The sequence below is a fragment of the Balaenoptera physalus genome (assembly GCF_965194825.1).
Source record: "Balaenoptera physalus genome assembly, chromosome: 10".
Classification (NCBI taxonomy): domain Eukaryota; kingdom Metazoa; phylum Chordata; class Mammalia; order Artiodactyla; family Balaenopteridae; genus Balaenoptera; species Balaenoptera physalus.
The window spans coordinates 59,613,844-59,637,126 of record NC_138889.1 but is presented as its reverse complement, the minus strand read 5'-3'; the positions used below and the strand labels follow the sequence as shown (position 1 = coordinate 59,637,126).

At 35.8% G+C, this 23,283-nt stretch overlaps 1 protein-coding gene across 6 annotated transcripts in view; it reads left to right on the top strand.

Moving 5' to 3' along the window:
- The window catches only part of UVRAG (UV radiation resistance associated), a 316,651-nt gene that overhangs the window by 135,734 nt on the left and 157,634 nt on the right, over nt 1–23,283 (top strand). For all 6 annotated transcript variants that reach the window (XM_082477829.1, XM_082477826.1, XM_082477827.1 and 3 more), the window contains 2 exons: nt 2,693–2,798; nt 18,161–18,287. In XM_082477829.1, the coding sequence (XP_082333955.1) occupies nt 2,693–2,798; nt 18,161–18,287 (233 nt within the window). The remainder of the gene's footprint in view (nt 1–2,692; nt 2,799–18,160; nt 18,288–23,283) is intronic.

Sequence of the window (23,283 nt, the reverse complement as noted above, 5' to 3'; positions counted from 1 at the left end):
AAGGTAAGAATATCAGAAACGAGGTGGGGACCACATCACAAAGGGCCCCTCCTTGCTTTTAAATTTCTTTAGCGTCCGTCACCTTTGTAGGCAAGTATTGCCATCAAGAGAGTGTGTACGCATTCACACCCAGAGCAAGAGGCAATAGGATGGAGGATAATCTCCTCTATTGGATTCCTTTGGAGTCCTGAGGAAGTTGCAGAAGAACTGATCTCATGAGTAATCTCATAAGATTTGCTCCTTTTTAGATGACCTAAGAAATCCTCAGTAACTATCAGCCAACTTCTGAAAGTGCAGAATATGTCATGAATATTTTTAGCGCAAGGTGTCGTAATAATAATGTTGGCAGAGGTGTTGATGCCATCAACTCCCTGATAAAATTAACGTCCTCGTATGTAGGATAACTTTCAGTTTAGGACAGTTGACCAGTTTTAAAAATCGGAAGTAAAATTTACATACCGTGAAATACTTAGATTTCAAGTTTAAATTCTGTGTATCCTCCTGTGCGCCTCACCCCAGTCAAGACATGGAACATTTCCATCACCTCAGGTAGTTCCTTAGTTCGTCTTGCTCTCTACCCGTCAGTCCTGCCTCACCCAGGCAGCTAGCCACTCTTGATTTCTGTCACCATAGATTGCTTTTACCTGTTCTTGAACTTTGTTTAAATGGAATCATATAGTATGTACTTTTTCGTTCCTGGCCTTTTTCACTCAGCATAATGTTTTTTTGAGATTCATTCATATTGTTGTGTATTTCAGTGTTGTTTTCCTTTTTATTGCTGAGTAGAATTTCACTGTATGAGTATACCACAATTTGCTTATTAATTCTCCTGTTTGATGGACGTTTGGATTGTTTTCTATGAACGTTCTTATACATATCTTCTTGTGGACGTGTTTTTGTATTTCTTGAGTAAATGGTAAGGAGTAGAAATACTGGGTCATTGGTTAGATGCATGTATAACTTTACAAGAAACAGTTTTCCAAAGTGATGATACTATTTTATACTTCTATCACCGATGCATGCAAGTTTCAGTTGCTGCACATCCTTGCTAGCATCAGGTGTTGTCATTTTAATTTTAGTTATTTTGACAAGTGTGAAACGCTATCTCATTACGATTTTAATTTTCATTACCATGATGACTAAGATTTTGAGCACCTTTTCCTATGCTTATTGACCTTTCTTATATCTTCTTTTGTGAAGTGTTTCACTCTTTTGCCCATTTTTAATTGGGTTGTCTCTTTGTTACTGGTTTGTAAGAGTTCTTTATATACTCCAGGCACAGTACTTTGTCGAATTAATGTTTTACAAATATTTTCTCCCAGTCCATGGACTGCTTTTATATTTTCTTAACAACATCTTTAGATGAAAAGACATTTTTTATTTCGGCAGTGCCTTATTTATCCATTTTTAATTTTAAGGTTAGTGCTTTCTGTGTCTTCTCTAAGAAATCTTTGCCTACCCCAAGGTTGCAAGAGATTCTGTGTTTTCCTCTACAGATTTTATGACTCTAGCTTTTATGTTTACTATGATCTCCTTGAATTAGTTTTTTTTGTGCTGTGAGGTAGGGAATGAGATTCATTCCCTACCTCACAGCAACTGTGTTTATCCACTGTTCCAGCACCATTTGTTTAAAAAACTTTCCTTTTTCCATTAATTTGCCTAGGTTCCTTTGTCCAAAATCAGTTGGCCATATATGTGTAGGTCTGTTTCTATACTCTTTATTCTGTTCCATTGATCTGTTGTTTGATCCTTATGCCAGTACCAGATTGTTTTGATTACGTAGCTTTATAAAAAAGGAAGTCTTGAAATCTGGCAGATTTAAAGATTGGTTTATCTCTTCTAGATTCTTTGTTTTTCTATATAATTTATAGTATCAGCTTCTTAATTTCTGCAAAAAGAAGCACACATACACACAAAAACAAAGCCTGTTGCAATTGGGATTGTGACTGTGAAATTATTGACCCATATATAGAAATATAACTGAGTGTTTGTTGATCTTGTATCCTGTGACATTATTATTAGTTCTAGTAGTTGTTTTGTGGATTCCTAATGATTTTCTACATGAAAATCATGTTACCTGTGAATAAAGACAATTTGACCATTTTTAATATGTACATGTATACAAAATATATAAGCTATACTTGAAGACAAAGAGACAAAGAAAAACACAAACCCATAATTAAAGCAAAAAAGAAAAATAGTTAATTTTTTCAATGCTCCTTGTTTCAAAGGGGCTGTTGCTTTAATTCAGTCTTCTGAACTTGGGATTATTGTTAATTTTTTTTCTTTATGGATACCCAACAAGTAATAGCCTTCATAGCAGTGGATTTTTTGAGTGACTTTAGTAATGTAGTTAATTTCTCTGGGCCTCAGTTTCCCATCTGTAAAATGATATAGTTCAATCAGGTTATTTTCTAAGGTCTCTTTCAGATTCCTGTGAGTTCTTCATTTTAGCTCTCAATATATCACAGACAGTCAGATGGGTACAGAAAGGGTGTTTTTAGAACATATCGTGACTCTTGTTATTTCCCTGTTGTAAATATGCTAGAGAATTGTGAAATCATCAGTTGAGTTCATTATTAATTCTCTTTATCCTGGAAACTTTGTCCTCATTTTGTTCCATTTATGCCTGTGGCTCTGTGTTGAGTTTATAGTTAACTCACTTAAATTTTTCTACAACTTTTATTTCTAGGCTTCATAGAGCCCAGTGTGCAATTAAACAGACTCAGGTAACTGTTCAGAAAATTGGAAAGGAAATTGAAGAAAAACTAAGACTCACATCTACAAGCAATGAGCTGGTAGGTTTTTATATATTAACCTATTTAAATTCCTTGACTTTAAATATTGTGATCACCGTATTCTTCTTGTATTTATTTCCCTCTTTTTTCCCCCCAAAAAACTTCAGGTAGTTTTTTCTTTCTTTTTATTTTTTCCTCTTAATGTTTCACTGAGACTTCTGTTGGCATTTAAATGTTATAAACAAACTTTCCCATCTGCTAATAGTGTAACATACAAAGTGCCTGCCTTTTTATGCTAGTTGAAACTTTAGATTACATACAATTACTTAGAAGATAATCAAAAGATATTTTATTAATATCTTATAAATGTGAACTCTAGACATGAACTGTATAGTGAATGAAAAATAGCTGCCAGAAGAAAAAAAATAATAAACTGTAGATACTAATCTGCTTTTAAAAGATGAATTTAAAATTATTTGGATTGAATTTAATAGGTTAGTTTATGGACAGTATTCTGTTTTGGGAAAGATTCTTTTAATGAGGTATTTCCAAAGAAATAGAAATTCCAATCCAAATGGACAGATTTAAGATTTTAGTATAATTTTGGGGTTGCTTTATACTCTTCCTAGTGGGGAAAAAAATATTAATCTTGGAATGAAGATTCTGTCTTTTTAAGCAGAATAGTGGGTATAACCAATAAATGGAACTTTTCTCAAAATGAAGTCACAGTGCTAATAATAGCTTTTGATGAAATTTGTGCTATAGATAATGATACTTAAAACTCAAATCCTCAAATTAAGTCCGAAGTGAAAAATTTTAAGTATTTGTTTGCACAGACTCGATACCATAGATAGGCAGTATCTTCCAGCTGTCATTCACAGCACTATCAACTTGGCAAAAGGTCTTTATGTCCCCAAACAAAAGTTCCATTATCTATAAGATTTGTCTGAGATAATAATTCAATGGATGAACTATAGAAAGCAACATTGCAATTAACCTATACAGACTTCTCTCTCGTGGAATTTGAAATTAACGGATGATCAAGTATTTAATCTATATAAAACTGCTGACTTTGACCTATAAATGGCAGTGTCATATAGTTCAGTCTAATATGTAAAATGGCTAGTGCTGTACCTGGCACATAGCAGGCATACAAAATATGGTAGCTGCAATAACTATGGTAGTGACACTTTTTATTCATACGACTTTTCACACCTATGGAAAATCTTCCACTTTGGAGAAGCTATTAAACCACCTCCTTTTGTAACTTAGGTCCAATAAAGGACCAAACTCCAGGCCACAGATACATTGGAGGAGGAGAAAAAATAGCTAATTTTAATCCTTTCTGTAGTGTACAAAAATACCACATTTTTAGAGCCTTTGGGGAGAAACTGCTAGGTTTTTTCTTATTTTCCTCTCTCAAGGCTGGGAAATTACTTATTTCATTAAGTGACAGCATATGCTTTGTCTCAGTATGGAAAAATGTATGTTTAATCCTATTTTTCTAAAATATAAGTGGTGACACGCAGAGCAAAGTGATAGAATGTATGAGTTTAAAGAGGTCAGGTTCAGAGGTTCACTGTGTGTTTTTATGCGGCCTAGTCAACATATAAGAAAATCACTGGATTTTTGAACTGAAAGTGAACCTAGAAATCTAGTTTCCTTATATCCTCACTTAAAACCACACTCCCCTCAGTACCTTCTGTCCCCTTCCCTGTTTTGTTTTTCTCCATAGTATTTATTACCCTTTAACATGCTGTATACTTCATATATGTATTTTGTCTGTCTCTCTAAACTCTGTGAGGAGAGGGATTTTTGTCTATTTTTTTTTTTTTTCCTCACGGCTGTATTTCCCAGTGTCTAGAAAGTGTTTGACACACAGTAGGAGCTCAATAAATATTTGACGAATTTAAGGATGAATCTAGTGTAATCTCTTTTTAAAAGAACAGGAAAATGAGACCTAAAGAAAGTAAGCAACTTTCCCATGATCATTGACAAATAGAGACAGAAATTTTGGTTTCCTTGTCTCCTTTCAGAGAGTAATACCAGGTACTTGTTTGTTATCTACTGTAAGGTTTACCTGTAGGAAATTAGAAGCCCTTATGATTATATTTTTTTCTTCATTCCCTTTCCAAATTGGCCCAAGGTCATTATACTTCAACCCAAGCTTTTCAATATATAAGAATTAATTTTAGTCTAAGTGTAAATACAGTCAGAAGGCATATTTGATGTGTAAAGAAATCAGATTACCTTCTAAGATCAAATGTAATTAACTGTATAGAAGAAATTGGGTTCATACTTGATGACTTTCGAAACTTTGACATCTTCTCGTCAATGTCCAACATAATTTTTTGGCATTTAATTATGTTTTTTAGGAAATTTCTGCTGTTGTCATTTTGAGTTTTTGCTTAAATGTTTTGGATTTTGTCAAATTGCCTTTCCTTGTATCTGTTGAGATAATTTTATGGTTTTTTCTTGTATTATGATAGTAAAGTACATTGATTGATTTTTGAATGTTCATCCAACTTAGGATTTCTAGGGAAAGCCCCTCTTGTTCATGATGAATTATTCTTTTTATGTATGTTTCTAGATTCAATGTGCTAAAATTTTGTAAAGGATTTTTGCATCTATATTAAGGTGGAATATTGATCTGAAGTTTTGTTTTCTTGTCATCTTGTTGTTTGGTTTTGTTGGTGTAATGTTGGTCACAACTAGTGAATTGGGAAGTGTTTCCTCTATTTTCTGGAAGAGTAAGTGTAGAATTGGAATTATTTCTTAAAGGTTGGTAGAATTTACCGGTGAAGCCATCTGGGCCTTTGTGGGGTCTTCTTTGTGGGCTTTGAGTTAGGAATTCAATTCTTTAATAGTTGAGGTGTTACTGAAGTTAGCTACTTCTTGAGTAGGCTTTGGTTGCTTGTGTCTTTCAGGGATTTGTGCATTTCATTTAAGAGGTGGTCTTTTTAATTTTAGCTATTGGGTATATAGTGCTTTCTTATTTTGGTTTATAATTGTATTTCTATTATGATAATTTTTCATATCTTTATTGGTTATCTTTTAGGAGATGTAATTTTAAATATTTTTGCCCATTAGGAAAAGAAAAACTCTATTTAGATTTACAGAAAACTTGTAAAGATAGTTCAGAAAGGTTCCATACACCTTTCATCCAGTTTCCCTTAATGTTAACTTCTTGTATAGCCATGTTACATTTGACATGGTACATACAACTTGGTATATCATCAAACCAAGAAATTAACATTGATACATTACTATTAACTGTGGATTTTATTCAGGTTTCACCAGTGTTTCCACTATGTCATTTTTATTTTACTACAGTTTTAGATTTATAGAATTATTACAAAGATAGTACAGAGAGTTTACCCTGTAAACCCCACAACCCAGTTTCTCCCATTATTAACATCTTACCTTAGTATGGTACATTTGTCATAATTATTGAACCTGTATTGATAAGTCATCATTAACTAAAGTCCATGCTTTATTCAGATTTCCTTAATTTTTACCTAATGTCCCTTTTCTGTTCCAGGATCTCATCCAGGAAACCATACTGCTTTTAGTAAGCTAAGCTTCCTTAGACTTTTCTTGGTTGTGAAAATTCGTCAGACTTTGATTTTTTTGATGACTTTGACAGTTTTAAGGATTACTAGGTCAGCTGTTTTATATAATATCCCTTGATTGGGGTTTGTCTGATGTTTTGTTGTGATTAGACTGGATTCTAATGTCTTTTTTTGTTCCAGTATCCAGTCTAGGACACCACACTGGTTTTAGTCATCATGACTTCCTAGGCTTCTCTGATCTTTGACAGTTTTTCATTCTTTCCTATTTTTAAATCACCATGACTAATCACTGTTGATAGTAACCTTGATCACTAGGTTAAGGTGATGTCTCCCAGGTTTATGCACTCTAGAGTTCCCTTTCCCTGCTCAATTTTTCGAAAGCCAGATTCTAAGCCCAGCCTCCACTCCAGAGGAGGGGAGACTATCTACACACATTATTTGGGTACTTTGTGAGGAAGATTTGTCCCTTCTTCCACACATTTATTTATTCAGATGTTTATCAGTATGGATTTGTATCTATTTATTTTATACTTTAGGTTACAATCTGATACGATGTTCTTTATTTCCTTGCTTCAACTGTGGCATTGAGAGCTCTTTCAGGATGGATTCTGTGTCCTTTTGACATGCCCTCATCTCTTTTTTGTTCGTTTGTTTTTTAAAGCAAGTTCTTAATTTCTGGCACTATGTGATCTGGACTCATCAGGTATTTTCCCTGTCTCAGCCCTAGAATCAGCCATTTCTCCTAGGAATCCTGTTTCTTTCATTGAATAATGGAATTTAGAAACAAGATCTGGGCACTGGGTGTGCTTGTTGCTTCTGAGTTGTAAGTGCTTCTAAGCCCTCTCAATGGACAGAGCTGGTATATACAGGTATCTGTCTTGCTATGTATTAAACTTAACATACATTTATTTATCTATTTTTTGCTGCATTGGCTCTTTGTTGCTGCACGCGGGCTTGCTCTAGTTGCGGCGAGCGGGGGCTGCTCTTCGTTGTGGTGCGTGGGCTTCTTATTGCGGTGGCTTCTCGTTTCGGAGCACAGACTCTGGGCACGCGGGCTCTGTAGTTGCAGCGTGTGGGCTCAGTAGTTGTGACTCACGGGCTCTAGAGTGCAGGCTCAGTAGTTGTGGCACACGGGCTTAGCTGCTCCACAGCATGTGGGATCTTCCTGGACCAGGACTCGAACCCGTGTCCCCTGCATTGGCAGGCGGATTCTTAACCACTGCGCCACCAGGGAAGTCCCTTCCCTCATTTTTAAATGGGACTTTTGTCTTCTTATGCTGTGGTTAAAGACTGTGTGGGCATGCACGTGTGTGTGTGTGTGTGTGTGTGTGTGCGTGCACGTGCACGCTCACGCATTTCTGGATACAAGTCCTTTTTCTGATATGTGTGTTGGCAGTATTTTCTTCTAGTCTGTGTCCTGCCTTTTTGTGTTCTTAATGATGCTTTCTAAAGAGCAAAAGTTTCAAAGTTTGATGAAATCCAATGTATTTTTTTAATTTATTTTATGGTTAGGGCTTTTTGTGTTCTTTCTAAGAAATCTATGCCTAACCCAAAGTCACATAAATTTTCTTCTGTGTTTTGTTCTAGAAATTTTATAGTTTTGGACTTTACATTTAGACCTATGATCCATCTCAAGTTTTTTTATAAGTTAAGTGAGGTAACAGACTCCCTTATTATTATAGCTTTGTTGTCTTAAAACCAGATGGGGTAAGTTCTTCAGCTTTGTTCTTTTTAAAAATTCCTGTGGGTTTCTAGGTTCTTTGTATTTACAAGTGAATTTCAGAATAAATTTATCAGTTTCTACCAAAAAAAAAAAAAAAAAAGTCTGCTGGAATTTTGATTAGGATTTATAGATCAATTTGTGGAGAATTGCAATCTTCACCATATCGAGTTCTCCAATCCATGAACATGGCATATCTCTCTCTTTTTTTTTAATAAATTTATTTTTATTTATTTATTTATTTTTGGCTGCATTAGGTCTTTGTTGCTGCACATGGGCTTTCTCTAGCTGCGGAGAGTGGGGGCCACTCTTCATTGTGGTGCATGGGCTTCTCATTGCGGTGGCTTCTCCCGTTGGGGAGCATGGACTCTAGGCGCGCGGGCTCAGTAGTTGTGGTACGTGGGCTCAGTAGTTGTGGCTCACGGACTTAGCTGCTCCGCGACATGTGGGATCCTCCCGGACCAGGGCTCGCACCCATGCCCCCTGCATTGGCAGGCAGATTCTTAACCACTGCACCACCACGGAAGTCCCGGCATATGTCTCTTTTATTTTGATTTTTTCTTTAATTCTCTCAATAATATCTCATAGCTTTCACTGTAGAGATTCTGGGCATCTTTTGTTAGTGTTATTCCTAAGTATTTTATGAGAGGTTTTTTTGTTTTGGGCATTATTGCAAATGGGATTGTTTTTGAAATTTTGTTTCTCATTTGTTTCCTGCAAGTATATAAGAATACAGTTCATTTTAATTTAGTAATCTTGCATCTTGCAATCTTGTTATATTAACTTTTAAATTCTAGTAGTTATTTTGTAGATTTCTTGGGATTTTCTATATAAACAATCGTACCTGCAAACTTGGACTGCTTTATGCGCTTTAATTTTTCTGCCTTATTTCAGTAGCTAGGGCATACAGTACAATGTTGAATGAAAGTGATAAACATGGAAATCCTTTACTTGTTCCTGATCATAAGGGGAAATCATTCATCCTTTCTCCATTAAATATAATGTTAGCAATGCCTTTTATTGGCTTTAGGAAGTTCCCTCTTATTCCCAGTTTCTGAATTTTTATCGTGAATGGATGTTGAATTTTGTCAAATGCTTTTTCTGCATTTATTGAAATAAATGATCATGGCATTTTCTTCTTGATTCTGTTACTACAGTGAACTATATTGATTTAATTTCAAGTGTTTAATTAACATTGCATTTATGGAATAAACTAATGGCTACAATATAGAGTACAATCTTTTTTATACCTTGCTAGATATGATCTGGTAAAAATTTAAGAGTTTTTGTGCCTATATTTATTAGGGATATTGGGAAGCTGTGTTATAAATTACTTTGTTAGATTGGTATTAGGATTATGGTAGCCTGGTAAAATTAGTTGGGCAGTGTTCCTTTTGCCTACTCCACCTTGACTAGAAGCGGAAGCCTCCTGGATTTTTAACATTTTCAAATAGTCTGCCGAGATTTCATGTCTTTTTATTCATTATGAGAATATTTAACTTTTTTTCATTTAGCATATTTGTAATAGTGACTTTCTTTGATAATTTTAACATCTGGGTCATCTCAGAGTTGGCATATGCTGATTGTCTTTTCCCTAGAGAGTGAATCACATTTTCCTGGTTCTTCGTATATTGGGTAATATTGCATAGTACCCTGGACATTGTGAGTGTAATTTTGTGGAACCTCTGGATTTTGTTGCTTTGTTCCAAAGAATATTGATGTTTTAATTCTAGCAGGTAGTCAACTTGGTTAGGCTCAAACTGTCATGCCTGCAATGGACATTGCCTCAGATTTCAGGTCAGTACTCTCATCCTTAGGCACAGCTGCTCTCTGTTTGCCTCATGCAGGTATGATTTAGGATTCGGAAACTCAGATTGAATTTAAACAGAATTCGGGGTGCCCCATTCTCTGGCTTCCTCCATTCTGGTGGCCTTGATTGCCTAATCTCTTTTCCCTGGTTCCTCCTGCCAGAAAGATAGTTGTCTTTGTGCTGGTGTTTAACCATAGACACCCTCTGGGCAAAGTCACAGAAAAGGGGAATTTCACTCCTCGTGTTGGTTGTTTGCACCAGGTTCTGAGTTTACCCCAAAATCTGCCTGCCATTGATCAATTTTTAGAACCCTCATGTAGTAGCTTTTTGTATTTTATCTAGAGTCTATAGCTGTTATTTATGGAAGGACCAGTTTGATAGGTACTTATTCTCTTATATCAAATGCAGAACTCCTGTATGTTTTATTATTACATATATTTTTGCTTTATCTCTCTAGCTGGACCTGGGTTCTAGGCCTGATATTGCCACTGAGTCTATGAAATTAATGGATTGGATTGAATATTTTCTAAGGAAAATTTTGCCCTTTCTTAGTGGCTGAGCAGGTATAGGTACAATAGAAACAATCTGTAAATGACGTTTTAAAGCAAATTTGTTAACTTACAGGACAACTGCCATAGTTCTAAAACTTTTTTTCAGATTGTTAATTATTTCCATTTTTTGATGGGAAAACTAGTATAGATGAATAATGCCCTAAACCACTCAAGACCCCTTTATACTCTAAATATTGTAAAGATCTCAAGGAATTTAGGGTATATCTATTGATAATGCCTAGGTTAATAAAAGACAGATGAATCCTCACATTTACTTCTGCAATCAATCTGTTGTGATATCACAGATCTTATAGACTGGAAAACTCCACTATACAGTTATGAGAAAATGAGAGTGAAAAAGGGAGATAGCAGCTTAGTATTATTATGAAAATATTTTTGATCTCACAGACTGAAATGGTGTTAGGAATCCTCATGGTTTCCTGAACCATGCTTTGATAGCTTTTGCCTAAAAAGCCTTTTTGGCTCCAGCGTAATCTACAAGAAGAAAATTGTTTAATATGTCATTTACAGATTGGTGTGTCATACTGAAAAGAATCTTTAACATTGTCCATCACTGTCTTTGTAAAGATGCATAAAAAGGAGTATGCTTGCAAAGAGATGAATGTATCTGTGATTTTCAGATCACAGACAGTGTTGTATAAAAACACTAAAATCCAATCAAAAGTGATCCTTTGGAGATGTACATATGACATTAACTATACTTGGAGTAAACAGGTAAGTAGAATGCAGAAACCATTAGAAGATATTATACTTATGGAACATTAAGATCTTTGAGTACTTAGATTCATTTGAAAGGAAGCAGAACCAGATTCCACTTGGTCAGGGTTTGTTTACTCATCAGAAATTAGAGCCAACAATCCTGGTTTTGAATGACTTGATTTATTTCTGTAAATGGGCCGGTTTTTGCACATGGACCATAACACAAACACACTATACACACACCTTCCTGTATTAGTTTAGTATTTAGACTAACTTGTACCCTTAGTTCTTTGATTCTAGTAAACATAACCCAATTTGAGCATGTACCCTGGAATAGAGCAGATTAACCCCCCTACCTATGCATATCCCTGTGTTCTTTGAAGAGTTGTTTTTCTTTTCTATTTTTTTTCTCTACATAGGTAGAATCTAGTTTACATATCTTGTGGAGAAATTCAAGTTAAGGAAATTGAACACATCTCTTTGTGGAAAAAGATTGCTTCCTAAGAATTTGTATATTTTTTCCCTCAGTGATGTAAAAACACTGATCACACTACTGGATTACCAAAGAAACCCAGATTGTTTCCTGATTCCTCTCTCTTTCATGATAAGCAGCCTCACTGACTTTTGGTCTTTGTTTTTACAGGGAGTTGGCAGGACAAACTGGCTTTTGTCTCCACTAGACCCAAGCCCTTAGAAAACAGAAACTGTTTCTCATTTATCTAGAAGCACGTAGTAGGCCCTTCATAAATATTTGATTCATTCAGAAAAAAATTGCTTAGGAATGTTTTATATTTCATAGAGTTTTCCAGTAAAATATAATAATGATGATTGGAAATAAGCTTTACTGCTGGAATATCTTTAACAGACGATCATACCACTGTTCAGAATCAGTATTTCAGAGATGAGGAAGAAAGCATTTTGGGTGAGAAACGATAGCTGTAAAGCACTTTCCACACAACTGCCAAAAGTCATTTTCCATTCCCATTGCCTCAACAAGACCATACCATTACTCATCTCACTGAGTACCCATGCTTCCTCATTGTTTGTGAATCAAATAGAGGTGCTGAGTTTTTTCTTTTAAAGTTTTCCACCAGCTCATCCCAGGGCTTAGTAACCTATTCAGTTTACTTAATGAATGGTTTTTTTCTCCCCATTAAAATTTTACTTAGTATATGTCTTAGGAAGGAGACTGTTTGGTTAAGATTTTTGTCATGGAAAATGATGGAAAGTGTATTATTGACACTATTGATAAAGACTAGGAGAGAAGGGTACATACCTTCATAGTGCAGTAATTGTGTGTGAATGCAAACATGTGCAGGCACATATATGTTCATTGTGGGGGTAGGATTTCAGATTTTATCTGGAGGCAAATTGTGGCAAGGTATTTGGATTAAAAGGGAGTCAGAGTAAAGTTTAAACCATGGCTTTATGGGTTGAAGTAGGAAATATTTTTATGGAAAGATAAGTTAACAAACTTATTTGGTAAACTTAATTGTATCTTTGGTAGAATGTGTCTCGGATTTGTTTTATTAAATGAACATTCAATAAAATTGACTTTTTTGAGGTACAGTTCTATCACTTTTTAAAAAATGAACTTTGTGCTTTAGAGTAGTTTTAGGTTTACAGAAAAATTGTGCAGAAAGTACAGAAAGTTCCCCCCCCCATTTCTTTTGTTTTTAACATCTTATATTAGAGTGACACATTTGTTACTATTGTTGAATCAATATTAATACAATATTATTAACTAAAGTCAGTAGTTTACCTTCAGGTTCACTCTTAGTGTTGTATAGTTCTATGAGTTTTGACAAAGGCACAGTGTCATGTATCCACCATTACAGCGTCATACAGAATAGTTTCACTGGCCTAAAAATCCTCCATGCTTCACCTATTTATACTTTTTTCCCTCCCTCAGAACACCTGGCAACCACTGATCTTTTTATTGTCTCCACAGTTTTGCCTTTTTCAGAATGTAACATAGTTGGAGTCATACAGCATGTAGCTTTTTCAGATTGGCTTCTTTTACTTAGCTATATGCATTTAAGGTTCCCTCATGTCTTTTTAATAGCTTTTCATAGCTCATTTCTTTTTATTGCTGAATAATGCTCCATTGTTATTGGATATGCCACAGTTTATCTTTTGACCTATTGAGGCACATTTTGGTTGCTTCCACGTTTTGGCAATTATGAATACAGCTGCTATAGGCATTTATGAGTAGGTTTTTATGTGAACACAAGTTTTCAGCTCATCTGGGTAAATATCTAGGAGCACAATTGCTGGATCATATAGTAAAGCTATGTTTAGTTTTGTGAGAAACTGCCAGACCATCCTCTAAAATGGCCATACCATTTTGCATTGCCATCAACAATGAATGAAAGTTCCTGTTGCTCCACATCCTTGCCAACATTTAGTATTGCCATTGTTTTGGATTTAAACTATTCTGATAGGTGTGTAGTGGTATCTAATTGTTCTTCATTTTTAAAATTTATTTTATTTTTTATTTTTTGGCTGCATTGGGTCTTCGTTACTGCGCGCGGGCTTTCTCTAGTTGCAGCGAGTGGGGGCTACTCTTCGTTGTGGTGCGCAGGCTACTCTTCGTTGCGGTGCATGGGCTTCTCATTGCGGGGGCTTCTCTTGTTGTGGAGCATGGTCTCTAGGCGCGCTGGCTTCAGTAGTTGCGGCACGCAGGCTCAGTGTTGTGGCTCACAGGCTCTATAGAGCACAGGCTCCGTAGTTGTGGCTCACGGGCTTAGTTGTTCCACGGCATGTGGGATCTTCCCAGACCAGGGCTCGAACCCGTGTTCCCTGCATTGGCAGGCAGATTCTTAACCTGCGCCACCAGGGAAGCCCCTATCTAATTGTTTTAATTGCAATTCCCTGATGACTTGTGATATTGAGAATCTTTTCATATGCTTATATGCTTATTTTCATATGATAATCTCTGTATCTTCTTTGGTAAGGTGACAGTTCAGATCGTTTGCCCATTTTTTAATTGGGTTGTTTATATTTCTATTGCTGGGTTTTTAGAACTCTTTGCATATTTTGTATTCTATTCTTTATCAGATAAGTAGTTTTCAATATTTTCTCCCAGTCTCTGGCTTGTCTTTTCATTCTATTAATAGTCATTTTTGCAGAGCAGAAATCTTAATTTTAATGAAGTCCAACTTAACAATTTCTTCTTTCATGGCTCATGTTTTTGATGTTGTATGTAAAAAGTCATCTCCAAGCCTAAGGTCACCTAGGTTTTCTCCACTGTTATCCTCTAAAAGGTGAATAGTAATTATTATTTCACATTTAGATCTGTGATTGATTTTGAGTTAATTTTTGTGAAAGATATAGGTCTATATCTAAATTTTTTGTTTTGTTTTTGTTTGTTTGTGTGTGGGTGTCCAGTGGTTCCAGCACCGTTTGGTGAAAAAGACTATCCTTTCTCCATTGAATTGCTTTTATTCCTTTGTCAAAGATTAGTTGACCATATTTGTGTGTTTCTATTTCTGGGCTCTATATTCTGTTCCACTGATTTGTTTGTCTATTCTTTTGCCCATACCACATTGTCCTGATTACTGTAGTTTTATAGTAAGTCTTGACAGAAGATAGTGTCAGTCTTCCAACTTTGTTTTTCTCCAGTATTTTGTTGGTGATTCTGGGTTTTTTGCTTTTCTCTTTAAACTTTAGAATCAGTTTGTTGATATCCACAAAATAATTTGCTGGGATGTTACTGAATCTATAGGTCAAGTTGGGAAAAATTGATATCATAATAGTGTCTTCCTATCCCTGAACACGGACAATTTCTCCATTTATTTGGGTCTCCTTTGATTTCTTTCATTGGAGTTTTGTAGTTTTCTTCATATAGATCTTCTACATAATTTGTTAGATTTGTACCTAAGTATTTTATTTTTTCATACTAATGTAATTGATGTTGTGTTTTTAATTTCAAATTCCCATTATTCCTTGTTACATAAGAAAGCAGTTGACTTTTGTGTATTAACCCTGTATCATGCAACCTTGCTGTAATCACTTGTTAGTTCCAGGAGGTTTTGGGTTTTTTTTGTTTTTGTTTTTGTTTTTATTTATTTTTGGTGTGTTGGGTCTTCGTTTCTGTGCGAGGGCTTTCTCTACTTGTGGCAAGCGGGGGCCACTCTTCATCGCGGTGCATAGGCCTCTCACTGTCGCGGCCTCTCCCATTGCGGAGCACAGGCTCCAGACGCGCAGGCTCAGTAGTTGTGGCACATGGGCTTAGTTGCTCCGCGGCATGTGGGATCTTCCCAGACCAGGGCTCAAACCCGTGTCCCCTGCATTGGCAGGCAGATTCTCAACCACTGCGCCACCAGGGAAGCCCTGGGTTGGTTTTTTGTTTTTGTTTTGTCAATTCTTTGGGATTTTCTACATAGACAATCATATCATCTGTAAACAAAGATGACTTCATTTATTTCTTTCCCAGGATACATAGCTTTTATTTCCTTTTCTTGCCTTATTGCATAGCTAGCACTTTCAGTACATGTTTAAGAGAGTGGCGAAAGGGGACATCCTGTGTTGTTCTCCAACATAGGGAGAAAGCGTCTGGTTTTTCACCATTAAGTATTTTGGCAAATATTAGTAGGTGTCTTGGCAAGTATTCTTTACCAAATTGATGAAGTTCTTCTTTATTTCTAGTTGAATGTCACATGCTTTTTCAGCATCCATTGATACGGTTATATGATTTTTTTTTTTTCTTTAGCCTGGTTGATGTGGTGAAATCCATTAATTGATTATTGAAAGTTAAACCTGTCTTGCATACCTGGAATATAGTTCATATATATATATATGTATAGGCCTATTCAGATTGTCAGTTTCTCCTAGTGTGAGTTTTGATAGATTGTCTTTCAAGGAATTGATCCATTTCATCTAAGTTACCAAATTTATGGGCGTAGAGTTGTTTATAGTATTTTTAATTATTCTTTTAATGTCCATGAGATCAGTTGTGATGGCTCCTCTTTCATTCTTCATATTAGTAATTTCTGACTTTTCTTGGTTAGCCTGGCTAGAATTTTATCAATCTTACTGACCTTTTCAAAAACACAGCTTTTGGTTTTGTTTACTTTGTGATTTTCTCCATTTAATTTATTCTGTTTGGAGTTCACTAACTTCTTGAATCTGTAGATTTATTTCTTTTGCCTAATTTGGGAAGTTTTTAGCCATTATTTAGTACAAGTCCTTTTCATTACTGCCCACTTTCTCCTTTCCTCCTGGTACTTGATGATACAAGTGCTAGATCTTTTGGTATCATTACACAGATTTCTGAAGCTCTGTTCATTTTTATCTCTATTGTTTAAATTGGGTAGTTTCTATTGTTTTATCTTCCAGATTAAAGATTCTTTTCTCTGTTTCCTACATTCTGCTGTTGAGCTCATTCATTGAGTTTTTTATTTCAGTTCTTTAGGTCTTCACTTTCTTTATTGAGATTTTCTGGGGTTTTTTTGTCAAGATGTTCTATTTTTTGTTTCAAGCATGTTCTTAATTTCTTTTTTTAAATTAATGTTTATTGGAGTATAGTTGATTTACAATGTTGTTTTAGTTTCTACTGTACAGCAAAGTGAATCAGTTATACATTTACATATACATATATCCACTCTTTTTTAGATTATATTCCCATATAGGTTCGTAATTTCTATTGAAGCATTTTTGTGAGGGCTACTCTCAGATCATTGTCAGATAATTGTAACATGTACTCTCAGATCATTGTCAGATAACTGTAACATGTCTATTTGTCTCAAGTGTTGGCATCTATTGATTATCCTTTTTTATTTACTTTGACATCTTCCAGGTTCTTGGTCTGATGAGTGATTTTTGATTGAAACTTGTACATTTGGGGTATTATGTTACGAGTCTCTGGATCTTATTTAAACCTTCTATCTTACCTGGCTTCCTCTGACACCTCTGGTAGTGGAAGGAAGAGGCACCATCTCATTACTGCCAGGTTGGGGTGGAAGTCCAAGTTCCCCAAGAAGCTTCCATTGACACTTATGTGGCAGAGGAGTGTTTGTGTGTGAGTGTAAGAGGGCTTGTTAGTGCTGACTAGGAATGGGAGTTCCAGCTGCCCACATAGGGAGTAAGGTGGTCTCAATAGCACTGCATAGTAGTGAAAGTTCTGACTCTCTACTTGGCCTCCTCTGATATTACCCAGCAGGAAGGGAGAAGGTTATCTTGTTACAGCTGTAGTGAGGCTGCAGGCTCCCCCTGTGGTATCCACTGACATTATAGGGGGCTTGGTTATTTACTGTCTGGAAGGGATGAAAGCACCAGGTCTCTACTTGACTTTCTCCAAAATCTGTGGAATATTAGAGCACCTATGTTCAGCTTGGTAAGGATGGAAATCTACTTTTTGTTTCTATGGATTTGCTTATTTCGGTAATTTCATATAAATGGAATCTGTGGCCTTTGAAAACTGGCTTTTTTTTTTAGTTAGCATAATGTTTTCAAGATTCATCCATGTTGTAGCATATATCAGTACTTCATTTCTTGTTATTGCCAAATAATATTCCATTGTATATATACCACATTTTATTTATCTGTTCATCAGATGGTGGACATTTGGATTGATTTCATTGTTTGGCTATTATGAATAATGCTGCTATGAACATTCATATTCACATTTTTGTATGGGCATGTTTTTTATTCTATTGGGTATATACATATGTCTAGAAGTGGAATTGCTGGGTCCTAAGGTAATTCTGTGTTTAACATTTTGAGAACTCCATTTCTTTTTTATTATTAATTTGTATCTTATTTTACTGTGGTGTTAGGAAAGAGGCCTGATATATTTTATAGTGTATTTTAGGTTCTTAGAACTGTTCCCAGATTTTAGATTTTATTTCTACTCTGTTCTTTGCTTACATCTGTATTCTTTCCATTAAAATGACAGGTGCTGATAATTAAGTTACTCAAGAGATCTGTAAGTTACATGAGTATTAAAGTGCTTTAAACCAATCACATTTTGAAACACTGTGAGTGCTCAGTTATTCATAGGCATAACTTTTATATTCATAAATTTACCTGTGCTTTTAATTATTTAGAAAAAAGAAAGTGAGTGCCTGCAGTTAAAAATTTTGGTGCTTCGAAATGAACTGGAAAGACAGAAGAAAGCTTTGGGACGGGAGGTGGCATTACTGCATAAGGAACAAATTGCATTACAGGACAAAGGTGAGTAAAAACACCATACAAACAGCCTAGCCTCCACATTCAGTAATTTTCCTTTCTTTTTCTCCATAGGCTCAAATAGTCATCTTTGTATAAATATACTAAAACAATTTTTTAAAGATTTTTGAAGTATTTTGAAGTTAATATGTACAGTATAGTGTATACACACACAGACACACTTCATATTTTCACAATGAACACACCTGCATAAGCAGAATCTCCATCAAGAAACAGAGACAAGGACCCCAGAAGCCCAGAAGTTTCATGTTCTCTTCCATTCATGGCATCTCTAGCCAGACTAACTACTACCTTGACTCACTATACCATAGATTGGGTTTGCCTAATTTTGAACTTTATACACATAGAACCATATAATATGTACGTTTTATGTGCTGGCTTTTGTTCAACATTTTGTTTGTAAGATTCATCCCTACCTGAATGTAATGTAGTCTTAGTTTATTTTTGCTGCCAATAGTATTACACTGAGTGAACATGTATTTATTTATTCTTGCTTTTGGCATTTCATTAATTTCTAGTTTGGGACTATTACAGGTAATGTTTCCGTGAATGGTATAGTACATGTTTCTTAAAGAAGTTTTTTGTTTTTTTGTTTTTTTATTTATGGCTGTGTTGGGTCTTCGTTTTTCTGTGAGAGGGCTTTCTCTATTTGCGGCAAGCGGGGGCCACTCTTCATCACGGTGCGCGGGCCTCTCAGTATCACGGCCTCTCTTGTTGTGGAGCACAGGTTCCAGACGTGCAGGCTCAGTAATTGTGGCTCACGGGCCCAGTTGCTCCGCGGCATGTGGGATCTTCCCAGACCAGGGCTCGAACCCGTGTCCCCTGCATTGGCAGGCAGATTCTCAACCACTGCACCACCAGGGAAGCCCCTTAAAGAAGTTTTTTAACGCATTTCTTTTGGATATAAACCCAGGAGCAGAATTACATAGTCATAGTATATGCACATCTTCAGCTTTAGTAGGTTGTGTCCAAAACTTTTCCAAAGTAGTTGTGCCAATTTACCTCTTCTCCATCCAGCAGTGTATCCTCCATCCTTGTCAGCGTTTGGTACTTTCTGTCTTTTGTATTTTAGCCTTCCTGGTGGGTATGTTGTTAGTGTCTCCTTGCAATTTTAATTTTGATTTCCCTGAAGACTAATGAAGTTGAACACTATTTCGTATGTTTCTTGCTGATTGGGATACATTCCTTTTGAAGCACCTGTTAAAAGTCTTTTGCCGCTCCCCCCACTTCTATTGGTTTGAGTAATATTGTTTTTTGATTATATATTATGGATATGGTTTCTTTGTTTGAAATATGCATTGAAAATATATTCTCCCATTCTGTGGCTTGCTAGTTCACCCTTTTGTGATACCTTTACATGAACATAAGTTCCATTTTATCAGTCTTGTCTTTTCTAGTTAAGGTCTTTTGTGTCTAGTTTAAGAAATATTTGTCTATTTTAATGTCGTAAAGATCTTCTGTGTTTTCTTTTAAATGCTTTACTCTTGAACTTTTTACATTTATATCTGTAATTCATCAGGAATTGATTTTTTTGTGTATGATGTAAGGTAAGAGTCAAGACTCACTTTTTACATATAGATAGTCAGTTGGCCCAGCACCATTTATTGAAAACCATCCTTTCCCCATTGCACTGCTGTTTCTCTTTTGTCATAAATAAGGTAAACATATACTTGTCTGTTACAAGACCATGTGTTCTGTTTCACTGAACTGTTACTCTATTCTTTTGCCCTTATCTTACTGTTTTAATTTCTCTCATGTTATATTTGGTCTTGCTCTCTGTTAAAGTTCTTCAGCTTAGCTGTTCTTCAAGATCACCTAGGTAATTCTTGTCCTTTTGCATTTTCATATGAACTTCTACACAGAAAAGAAACCTTATTAGGATTTTGATTGGGAATACATTTGATATATTTACCAACACAATTGGGGTTAATAGACATCTTTACAGTATTGAGTCTTCCAATCCAAGAAAATGGTATATGCCTTTGTTTGTTAGATCATTTTTACAAAATCTTATTGAAATAAAGTAGTTGTTAGTAAATGGATGTTTTCCGTGATTCACTGAATTTATCAATATTTCTATTTTTGATGTTTTATGATAACTGTTATAACTATCTTTAACTTTTATTTTCTACTTGTTGCTGATATATGGAAATATGAATGATTTTTTTAAAGTGGTATTGATTTTATTATATGTGCAAAGAAATGTTCCCCGGAAGTTTCATAGACAAATTAGCAATTCTAATGTTAGGGTAATGGCCCTGCAGCTGTAGCTCTCACAGTGATTGATGATTTATTTATTTATTTATTTATTTATTATAAGCTAATTATATTTACAATTAAATTCAATTATACTATAATTAAATTGATTCTATTCTAATTATTTTATGACATAAGATAAGAAAATTACAGAAAGTTTTTTAAACAGCTTTATTGAGATTTAATTCATATACCATGCAGTTCATTTTAAAGTGTATAATTCAGTCTGTTTTGGTTTATTTATAGGGTTATACAATGATCACAGTCTAATTGTCCCTCCTAAAAGAAAATTCATACCCATTAAACAGTTGTTCCAAATTTCCCCTTTCATAAATCCTAAGCAACCACTGATTCATTTTCTGTCTCTATAAATTTGTCTTTTCTGGACAATTTATGTAAATGGAATCATGCAATATGTGGTCTTTTGTGACCAACATTTTTCATTTAATGTAACGTTTCAAGGTTCATTCATGTTGTAGCATGTGTCATTACTTCTTGTTTTTTTTAAATAAAATTCAATTACATGGATATACTACGTTTTATTTATCCATTCATCAGTTGATGAAAATTTGGATTGTTTCCAGTTTTTGCCTATTATGAGTAATGCTTCTATGAACATTCATATATAAGTTTTTGTAAGGAAGTATGTTTTTATTTCTCTTGAATACGCCTGAGGTTAGAAGTGCTAGATCATGTGATAACTGTTTAACTTTTTGAGCAATTGCCAGCTGTTTTTCACAGCAACTGTACTATTTTACTTTCCCACCAGCAATATATGAGGGTCCTAGTTTCTCAGTGTCCTCACCAATACATGTTATTTTCTCTCTTTATTATTGTAGCCTTCCTAATGAGTGTGAAGTGGTATCTCATGGTAGTTATTTTTTTTTTAAATATTTATTTATTTATTTAGGCTGCATCAGGTCTTAGTTGTGGCACGCGGGCTTCTCTCTAGTTGTGGCTCACAGGCTCAGTAGTTGTGGTGCGTGGGGTCTAGAGTGTGCAGGCTTAGTTGCCCCTTGACACATGGGATCTTAGTTCCACAATCAGGGATCGAACCCATGTCCCCTGCATTGGAAGGTGGATTCTTAACCACTGGACCACCAGGGAAGTCCCTCGCATGGTAGTTTTGAATCACATTTCCCTAATGGCTAATGTGCTTATTACAGTTGATTTTTGTATAATAATTTTACAGGCATACCTAATTTTATTGCACTTCACTTTATTGCACTTTGCAGATAATTGCTTTTTTTTTTTTTTTAAACTGAAGGTTTGTGACACTCCTGTGTTAAGCAAGTTTATTGGTACCATTATTACAATAGCTTTGGCTCACTTCATGTCTCTATGTTACATTTTGGTAATTCTTGCAGTACTTCAAACTTTTACATTATTATTGTATTTGTTATGGTGATCTGTGATCAGTGATCTTTGATGTACAATTGTACTTGTTTTGGGGCACCACGAATCACGCCCAATAAGACAACGAACTTAATCGATAAACGTTATGTGTGTTCTGACTGTTGCAGTAACTAGCCATTCCCCTGTCTCTCTCCCTCTTCTGGGGCCTCCCTATTCCCTGAGCCACAATAATTTCGAAATTAGGTTAGTTAATAACCCTACAGCGATCTCTAAGTGTTCAAGTGAAAGGAAGTGTCATACGTCTCTCACTTTAAATCAAAAGGTACAAATGATTAAGCTTAGTGAGGAAAACATTTTGAAAGCCAAGATAGGCTGAAAGCTAGGCTCTTGAGCCAAGCAGCCAAGTTGTGAATGCAAAGAAAAGTTCCTGAAGGAAATTAAAAGTGCTACTCCATTGAGTACATGGATGATAAAAAATGAAATAGCTGTATTGCTGATATGGAGAAAGTTTTTGAGGTCTGGATAGAAGATCAAATCAGCCACAACATTCCCTTAAGCCAAAGCCTAATCCAGAGCAAGGCCCTAACTCTCTTCAATTCTATGAAGGCTGAGAGAGGTGAAGAAGCTGCAGAAGAAAAGTTTGAAGCTAGCAGAGACTAGTCCATGAGGTTTAAGGGAAGAGGCGTTCTCAATAATATAGAAGTGCAAGGTGAAGCAGCAGGTGCTGACGTAGAAGCTGCGGCAGGTCATCTAGAAGATCTAGCTAGATAATGAATGAAGGTGGTTACACTTAACAACAGAGTTGCAGTGAAGACAAAACAGCCATATACTGGAAGAAGATGCCATCTAAGATGTTCATAGCTAAAGAAGAGAAGTCAGTGCCTGGCTTCAAAGCTTCAAAGGACAGGCTGACTCTCTTGTTAGGGGCTAATGCAGCTGGTGACTTTAAGTCAAAGCCAGTGCTCATTTACCATTCTCAAAATCCTAGAACCCTTAAGAATTATGCTAAATGTACTCTGCCTGTGCTCTATAAATGGAAAAAGAAAGCCTGGATAGCAGCACACACCTCTGTTTACAGCATAGTTTACTGAATTTTTTTTTTTAATTTATTAATTTTTGGCTGTGTTGGGTCTTCGTTTCTGTGCGAGGGCTTTCTCTAGTTGCGGCGAGCGGGTGCCACTCTTCATCGTGGTGCGCGGGCCTCTCACTGTTGCGGCCTCTCTTGTTGCGGAGCACAAGCTCCAGACGCACAGGCTCAGTAATTGTGGCTCACAGGCCCAGTTGCTCCGCGGCATGTGGGATCTTCCCAGACCAGGGCTCGAACCCGTGTCCCCTGCATTAGCAGGCAGATTCTCAACCACTGCGCCAC